The sequence below is a fragment of the Nicotiana sylvestris genome, chromosome 4, assembly GCF_000393655.2.
Source record: "Nicotiana sylvestris chromosome 4, ASM39365v2, whole genome shotgun sequence".
In the NCBI taxonomy this organism is placed as follows: domain Eukaryota; kingdom Viridiplantae; phylum Streptophyta; class Magnoliopsida; order Solanales; family Solanaceae; genus Nicotiana; species Nicotiana sylvestris.
The window spans coordinates 117,677,228-117,687,014 of NC_091060.1; the positions used below are offsets into that span (position 1 = coordinate 117,677,228).

The 9,787-nt window shown below is 41.6% G+C and overlaps 1 protein-coding gene across 1 annotated transcript; it reads right to left on the reverse strand.

Annotated features, from left to right (window-relative positions):
* Positions 1–2,466: 2,466 nt before the first annotated feature.
* On the reverse strand, positions 2,467–3,162 carry LOC138890058 (uncharacterized). The gene has a single exon (XM_070173408.1). The coding sequence runs from the start codon at positions 3,160–3,162 to the stop codon at positions 2,467–2,469; it is 696 nt and encodes a 231-aa protein (XP_070029509.1).
* Between the last annotated feature and the right edge of the window lie 6,625 nt (positions 3,163–9,787).

A 9,787-nucleotide genomic window follows, 5' to 3' on the forward strand; every position in this document is an offset into this window, starting at 1 on the left:
ATTTCTTCAACATGGACACATGAAACACTGGGTGTACAACAGCTAGTTCTTGTGGCAATTTTAACTCATAAGCCACCTGTCCGATCCTTCGTAGGATTCTATATGGACCAATATAGCGGGGACTAAGTTTCCCCTTCTTCCCAAATCTCATAGCGCCTTTCATGGGCGATACTTTTAGAAACACCCAATCATCAACTTGGAACTCTAAGTCTCTATGCCCAACGTCCGAATAGGACTTTTGGCGACTTTGAGCCGTCTTTAAATGGCTTTGTATCAAGTTGACTTTCTTCATGGCCTGATAGACCAAATCGGGTCCTAACAACTCCGCTTCTTCGACTTCGAACCAACCAATTGGTGATCTACACCTTCGCCCATACAGAGCTTCGTATGGTGCCATCTTGATACTAGAGTGATAGTTGTTATTATAAGTAAACTCAATGAGAGGTAGATGATCGTCCCAATTACCTTTAAAATCAATAACACATGCCCTCAACATATCCTCAAGAGTCTGAATGGTGCATTCCGCCTGGCCATCTGTTTGAAGATGAAACGAGGTGCTGAGGTTCACCCTTGTGCCCAATCTCTTCTGAAAGGATTTCCAAAAGTTTGCTGTGAACTAAGCACCACGATCTAAGATAATGGACAAAGGAGTCCCATGAAATCGGACAATTTCTTTGATATACAACTTGGCATAATCTTCGGCCGAATCTGTAGTCTTCACTGGCAAGAAGTGAGCTGACTTGGTAAGTCGGTCTACAATCACTCAAATCGAATCACGCTTCCAGAACGAGCGAGGTAGACCTGTTATGAAGTCCATGTTTATCATCTCTCATTTCCAAATTGGAATTTCTATATTCTAAGTTAAACCGCCTGGTCTTTAGTGTTCGACTTTCACCTGCTACAATTTGGACACTTAGCCACAAAATCTGCTATATTATTTTTCATATATCGTTCCACCAATAAACCTCCTTAAGATCATGATACATCTTTGTGGAACCTGGGTGAATAGAATACCTGGAATTGTGGGCTTCTAACATAATCCGCTCCCTGAGCCTATCTACGTTTGCAACGTATAGTCTGCCTCTGTATCTCAAAGTACCATCATCTCCCCCTTGTTCAAAAGCCATAGTCTTGTGTTTGTAAATTCCTTCCTTTAGTTGCAATAAGTAGGGATCATTAAACTATTTTTCTTTTACTTCGGCTACTAAGGAGGATTCAGCCCTGTTTTGGAGAACAACGCCACCATCTTCAGAGTCCAAAAGTTGAACTCTTTGATTTTCTAAGCGGTGGACTTCCTTTATCATAGTTCGCTAGTCTGCCTCAACGTGAGCTAAGCTACCCATAGAACACCGACTGAGAGCATCGGCTAAAAAATTTGCTTTCCCTGGATGATAGAGGATATCAACATCATAATCTTTAAGTAATTTGAGCCACCTTCTCTGATGTAGATTTAATTGTCTTTGCTTGAAGATGTACTGGAGACTCTTGTGATCTGTAAAAATGTCAACATGTACCCCATACAAATAATGGCGCCAGATCTTAAGCGTGAACACCATAGCTGCTAATTCAAGGTCATGAGTCAGATAATTCTTCTCGTGAGCAGTTGTCTCGACGCGTAGGCTATGATTTACCGTGCTGCATTAATACACACCCAAGACCAACCCCTGAAGCATTACAATAAACAACGAACCCCTCGGTTCCTTCCGGTATTGTCAAGACTAGAGCTAAAGTCAATCTCTTCTTTAACTCCTCAAAAACTTTCTCGCGCGCGTCCGACCATTGAAACTTGACTTTCTTCTGAGTTAATCTAGTCAAAGGGGACAAGATAGAAGAAAATCCCTCTATGAAACGCCTATAATAGCCTGCTAGACCCAAGAAACTTCTTATATCGGATACCGAGGTGGGTCTAGGCCAATTCTTCACTGCCTCTATTTTCTGAGAGTCCACCTTCACGCATTCCCCTGAGATGACATGGCCCAAAAATGCTACTGATTTCAACCAGAATTCACACTTAGAAAATTTTGCATATAGCTTGTGATCTTGCATTGTCTGCAACACAATTCTGAGATGTTCTGCATGGTTAGTCTCGCTACGGGAATAAATCAAGATGTCATCAATAAACACGATAACAAACAAATCAAGATAAGTATTGAAGACCCTATTCATAAGCTCCATGAAAGCTGCTAGTGCATTCGTTAAACCAAATGACATTATCAAAAATTCAAAATACCCATATCGAGTCCTAAAAGTTGTTTATGGAATATCAACTTCCTTAACCTTTAACTGATGGTATCCCTATCTGAGGTCAATCTTGGAATAACACTGGGCGCCCTAAAGTTGATCAAATAAATCATCTATTTTGGGAAGAGGGTACTTGTTCTTGATGGTGACTTTATTCAACTGACGATAGTCAATGTATATACGCAAAGACCCATCCTTCTTTCGGACAAACAAGACCGGTGCACCCTAAGGTGAGACACTTGGCCTTATAAATCCCTTATCTAGAAGGTCTTTCAACTGGACTTTTAACTCTTTCAACTCTGCTGGAGCCATTCTGTAAGGTGGAATAGATATCGGCTTAGTGCCTGGAAGTAGATCAATTCCAAAGTCAATCTCTCTATCGGAGGGAATTCCAGGGAGATCTTCTGGAAACACTTCTCGAAACTCATTTACAATCGGTACGGATTGGAGAGTGGGGATCTGAGCATCTGTATCCTTAACTCGAACTAGGTGATATATATATCCCTTGGAGATCATCTTTCTAGCTTTAAGATAGGAAATAAACCTACCCCTAGATGTTACTACATCACCCTTCCATTCTAAGACTGGTTCACCAAGAAATTCAAAACTTACTATTTTGGTTCTACAACCCACTGTGGCATAACATGACTCTAACCAATCCATGCCCATGATCACATCGAAGTCTAACATCTCCAATTCTACTAAGTCTGCTACAGTAAGACGATGATGCACTTTGACTGGACATCCCCTATAGATACACCTTGCTATAACTGATTCTCCAACTGGAGTGGACACTTCAAAGGGTTCACACAACTTTTCTGGTTCTATCCCAAATTTCTTTGCAATATATGGGGTTACATAAGATAGGGTGGATCCCGGATCTATAAGAGCATAGACATCAAAAGTGAATATTGTTAGCATACCTGTGACAACATCTCCACGAGCCTCTGTATCTTGATGGTCTGCCAATGCATACAAGCGGTTTCGACCACCGCCTACATTATTACACTTTGCTGCACCTCACCCTTGTTGGGCCTGAGAGTTATGATGGGCTGCTGAATTAGTGGACTGAGCTACATTGCCTCCATTGTTCTACTTTGCCGATGGACAATCCCTCAAGAAGTGGCCCTGCTGACCGCACCCAAAGCAACCATTTGTGCCCAAACGACAGAACCCTACGTGCCTCTTACCACACGTGATGCAAATAGGGTAACCAGGGACTCTGTAGCCCACACTAGCCTGCGACTGTGAGTCTGCTATTCTGAAATTCTGGTTTTTCTTGTTAAACTTTGACCTCTAAACCGGTACACTAGCTGAAGATGGAGCAGGTCCTGATTTTGATTTCTTGACAAACTGGCGATTGCCTCCTACTTGAGATCCCCCATGGTTGAAATTTCCTGCAGACTTAGCTCTCTTGCTGAATTCCCTCTCCTTCTCTCTCCAAAGCCGCTCTTCTTTCTTCAACCTATCTTCGTTCCCTTGAACAAAGGCAACCATCTTAGTGATGGTCATGTCATTATTCTGAGCAGCTATATTAGCATCAGCAAACAAATCATCTGAAAGCCCCAACACAAACCACCTAACTCTGGCCCTCACATTACGTACCATTTCTGGAGCATACTTGGCTAGAGAGACGAACTTGAGGTAGTACTCATTCATACTCATATCATTCTGTCTGAGTCTCTCAAACTCCAAAGCCTTAGCTTCCAAGACCTCAATGGGTAGAAAGTTCTCAAGGAACGCATTTGTAAACTCCTTCCAAGTCGCAGGATCCGCATCCTCCCCTCGGGACTCTTCCCATGTTTCATACCAAGTGTTGGCAACATCCTTCAGCTGGTATGCATCAAGCTCTGCTGCCTCAGTATCTGTAGCATGCATCACTCAAAATATCTTCTGAACCTCATCAATGAAGTTTTGCGGATCCTCATCCTTTTTGGACCCTGTGAAGACGAGAGGTTTCATGTTGAGGAGTTCCCTAGACCTGGAATTACCCGTCCCATGAACATCACTTGTTCCCTGCCTTTGAGCCTGAGTAGCAACAATCTAGGTGAGCAACTGGATAGCTCCCCTAACATCCATGTCTAAAGCACTGGGCACTGAGCCCGGTGCAACCCCCTGGGCCGGAGTGTCCTCCTCCTGAGTAGCATTAGTTGTGCCCCCCTGGCTAGTAGCTGAGGCCCTCTTGGTGTACTTTCTTTTTGCAGGCATTTTTTCTGGAATACGCAATTCGCACGGGTTAGAAAGATTCCTGAAAGCATAGCTCTAACTGCACGATCTAGAGTATGAAAGAAATGGAACAATCCTAGATGTCTTGGTGGTCAACTGTTTACATGTGTGGCGCGCACACACACATAAAAGAGACCCCACTGGACATGGCTTCATAGATTCCCTAGGACTCTTGTACCTAGGGCTCTAATACCAAGCTTTGTCACACCCCGAACCATGGTCTGGGCATAACACGGCACTCGGCGCTTGACTGCATGTGACCGAGCAAATCAACTGCATGGCTGGATCAACATGCGGTATAACTATGAGCAAGAGGTAAATATAAAACATGATAACCTACTAAAGAGTCTGACTGAAATATCATAGATACGAAAAATACTGAAAGGTCTGTAAGTATAAACAAGTAGCCGATAAGGCTAACACATGAAGGCCTGCTAATATCTGACTGACTGGGTTATAGTCTACGAAGCCTCTAAAGAATACTGAAAATGCTAACTGTTTATCGGGACAACGTTCCTGGTATACCTTATTAACTGAAATACTATAATGACTAAAACAAAATAGAGATAAGGCCCCGAAAGACTAGGGCTCACCAATAGCTGATACGAGATGTCCTAGCAAGCAGAATCGTCAACCTAAAAATCGTTACCTTCATCGCAAGATGCAGGCCCCGGGCAAAAGGGACGTTAGTACATTTGAATTATACTGGTATGTAAAATAGTTGAACAAAGGAACTGTAAATACTGAAACTGAAACTGAACTGCTAGCTGATAAACTGATAACTGAACAAGGAAGTAAGGATGTGAGTAGTCCCTCTTCTGAATGATGATCAACCTGTTTAACTGAATATTAAACTACGGACTCAGGCCCAATGCATATATATATATATATATGTGTGTGTGTGTGTGTGTGTGTGTGTGTGCACAACTATGGCCTAGGGCCCAAGTATATGTATACATAACTGTGGCCTCAGGCCCAAAGATGCATAAAGCATGAACTGTGGCCTCAGGCCCAAAGATGCATAAAGCATGAACTGCGGCCTCAGGCCCATATACAGGTGTTCAACATTCAAGAATATAAAATTAGGAACTAAGAATCATATTACAATACATGATACTGAAATAATGAGCCATACCAAGTTACATGATACTGGAATAGTGAATAGGATTAGACTGAGATGAGTATTCATAATAAGTTGATTTGTCATAACTGAAACTCATAGAATATCGAATGATTATGAGACTATGCCATCTAGAGAATAGAGGTTCTACTACTATTCAGGGAACTATGGCATAGTTACTTTCTGAGGAAACTGGTAATGGGCATAATGAATGGGACGTAGGGAGAATCATAGACATTTCCAAACGTAAAGAGTTAGTCTTACATAACTTAACTTCCTGCCCTTGAGCGTAATACAACGTTTGTCAACCCTTTCAACTTTAATCTATAGCAATACAAGTCAAAGGGATTCCATATTAGCTATGATACTCATGTTTTGATCACTTAAGCATTTTATCAAACACTTGGTCAAAATAAAGATTCATAGTCCTTATTAATGGCGTCTCTACACCCAACAACTCATTATCTAGTTCCTAGATAAATTCTAAAGTCTCAAATGATTATATCATCATTATTCTTCATCATCCATAAGGTAAACAATACTCTTAACCAATAATCAACACTCAACACCCCAATCCTATAATCGTTCATACTTTTCTATCAAATCCATCAAATCATATCTCATGAACTAGGGTTTATAATCATTAAACCAATGCTAGAATCAATTAGAGGGTGAAGACATTACCTTTTTGAAGTTCAAACCCTTTGAATTCGAGTTCTAGGCTTCCTTCCCTCAACAATTATGTCCCAATAGAATATCTAGTGATATAGAGGGTTTACCCATGTTAATAAGATGTTGGGAAATTGAAATTAAGTTAGAATCACCATTAGAACTTACCTTGGATGGTAGAGGGGCCCTTAAGGAGTTAGGTTTTTTAGAGCTTTACTTTCTAGAGCAAGTTTTCATGTTTTGGGGTTGTGGGGGACGAAATAGGGCTAAAAAATGACTTTACAAGTCGTCCCCTACGTACGGGTTGGCTCAACCGTGGTCCCGACCGTGGTAAATTGCTGGGACACTGCCTTGCCACTGCGGCTGAGGTATAATGCGGCAGGACCGTGGTGGTTGCATACCATTCTGTAAAACGGGCATAACGTTTTGCACAAAGCTCCGTTTGGGCTCCACAATATATGGTTGGAAAGATCTTTCAAAGGTATACAATGTTCATGCTTTGAGTTTTTCAACATTCCTTACATATTTTTACTAAACTCTGCTGGAAGACAGACCTTTTGCAAACTTAGTCGATTTTGTCAAATCTTATGCACCTCACTTTCCATCTTGATTTTGAAACAACTATTTTCACCCATAATCATCCTGATGGGACTTCACATGTTCAAAATATATCCTTACTACTCCTTTAACTCATTCATACCTAAGCCGAATTTTTATGGGGTGTTACAGCCTCAGGATCAAAATAGCAAGGCTGATGCTCTTGTTAACTTGGGGTCCTTGATTATGACGAATTCAGCTCAGAAACGGTCGTACAACTCATGAAATCGGTAGTCGAAAAAGGCCACGCTAAAATAAATTCAATAATTTTAACTTGGGACTAGAGAAACAAGTACATAGACTACTTGAAGACTGAGAAGTTACCCTTGGATCCTAAAGAATCGAGAGCTCTATGCATGAAGGCAACTAGATTTAGCTTGGCCGAAGGTACTTTGTTCAGGAGAATGCTCGACGGCCCACTCGCCATATTCTTGGGTCCAGGAGATATCGAATACATCTTGAGAGAAGTTCACGAGGGCACATGCGGTTCCATTCGGGGGCGGAGTCTTTGTTTCGAAAGATAATCAGGGTCGGCTACTACTAGATCGATATAGAGAAAGATGCAAAGGACTTCTTACGAAGATGCGACGACTTTCAATGACACGTACTGATGATCCACCAACCCGAAATGTTGCTCCATTCGTTCTTGTCCCCATGATCGTTCATGAAATGGGTCATGGATATCGTCGGTCTCCTGTCGTAGGAACCTGGTAAGGCTCAATTCATATTGTTTATGACTGACTATTTTTCTAAATAGGGCGAAGCTCAAGCATTTTAGAAAGTCCGGAAAAAAGAAGTCATTGACTTTATTTGGGACCACATAAAACGCCGGTTCGTTGATACCATCTGAGGTCATGTGTGATAACAGGAAGCAATTCACCAGCAATAAGGTAAGTAAGTTTTTCGAAGACCACAAGATCAAAAAGATTTTATCCACCTCCTATCACCCTAGAGGGAATGGATAAGCAGAGTCTATAAATAAGACCATACTCCAACATATGAAAAAGAGGTTGATCAATGCCAAAGGAAAGTGGATGAAAGTTCTGCCCGAAATCTTGTGGGCGTACTGTACAACTTCAAAATCTAGCACCGGGCCACCCCATTTTCGTTGGACTACGATGTCGAAGCATTGATACTGGTCAAAGTGGGGGAACTAAGCCTCAGGTTAGGATATGCAACTGAAGAATCGAACAGTGAGGCCATGAGTACGAGCCTATAACTGTTGGATGAAAGGCGAGAGGTCGCCCTGGTCCGGTTGGCAACCCAGAAGCAACGGATAGAAATATATTACAACCAAAGATAAAACCTCCGACACTTCAAAATCAGGGACTTGGTGATAAGAAAAGTAACCCAGAACTAGAACGAGGGAAATCTCAGGCCGAATTGGGAAGGACCATATCGAGTCACCAGAATTAACATCAAAGGCTCATACAAACTCGAGACAAGGAACGGTGCACAACTACCATACAACTAGAATGTGACACACTTAAAGCGGTACTATTGCTAAGGTATAGTTTCATCTACCTTTTTATAATATTATGAATTAGACTAACACTTGCCGGGAACGGCCAAGGGAAAATATGACTATTAGGTCTGAAAGCATGCGTTACACTATTTTTCCCTTGAACTGGTTTTGTCCTAAATGGTTTTTCCGGCAAGGTTTTTATGAGGCAACATCGGATCGTCCTAGCTTAGATTTGAAGACCGGTTTTAAATTGGAGTTAATAGTCGCATCAACAATATTCGAGCCCTCTCGAGATCGACCTCGAATACTGGGGCCCATCACCCTCGGGCTAAGATTTCTTAACAAGGAAAGAAGGGAACTTTGTACTTGAACAACTTAGGCTCGATGGTTAGGATTTATTGTAAAGGCAAAACAGTCAAGTGAACCGTGCCCGCGTCAACCACCTTAGATGTAATACTAGCTTTTACGCCCTTTTGATCATCTACTATTCACACAGAAATGAAAGAAAGTTTCCTCCTTGCTATTACATATTTTTTCCTCTTAAATTATCGATCCCAAGGGCTATCCCTATTCGAGAACTATCGAGCCTAAGGTCCATCCCTATTCAGGAACTATCGAGGGCCATCATTATTCAGGAACTATCGAACCCAATATTATATCCCTACTCGGGGACTGCCATTCAAAATAAGATCGGGTGACCAAATCCCGAATGCACAAAACCTATTAGGTAGTGCCTAAGCACAAAAGGCTACGACCACCCTAAAAATGGCTCGAAGACATCAGAAGCCCGTAATCAAAATATAAAGCCTTCATAAAATATCAAAACCTTCTATAAGGTTAACCTAGGCTATAGCATCATCTAAAAACACTTAAGCATCTGAGGAAAAGTTTCAGTTACTCCGAGTTTTCAAAGCCTGGAGCAAACAAAGTTGCATCGAAGTGAGTCTCTATTCGGGCTTCTGAAAAGCAAACGTCTTATTACTACATTCGATTCTATGATAAGGCAGTAGGAATATATGCAAGAATAAAAATTATAAAAAGGTGGAGACTTGAAATTGCCAAAGAGGAAATTTTTTATATATTCCGAAATATCTTTACAAAGGCCTAACAAAAACGGCCTCAAAATAAATAAAAAATATACACAATACAAAAACAAAAAAATTCTAAGGCATTCATACCCGATCTTCGTCGGGGCCCGATTTGGCGCCAGAATCATTAGAGCCATCGAATTCCATGGAAACTTCAGAGTCCCCTTCGAGATAGCCGCCTTATATATTCAACATTGGTCTTCAGGAGGGCATCGCCTACTTCGACATCGGCCTTATATTGGTCTACCATCTCTCCGGCATAGGCAGAAGTCGTGTCCAACTTGTACTTTATCGACTCGTATTCCTTACCAAGGGCATCCCATTCTGTTAGAGCTTAGATCAGTTGTGGTAGGAGCTCATCATTCAGCTGGGACTGCTTAT

Bases quoted from the DNA above. Each gene is read 5' to 3' on its own strand.
- LOC138890058 (XM_070173408.1), bottom strand. From the start codon at position 3,162: ATGCTAACAATATTCACTTTTGATGTCTATGCTCTTATAGATCCGGGA.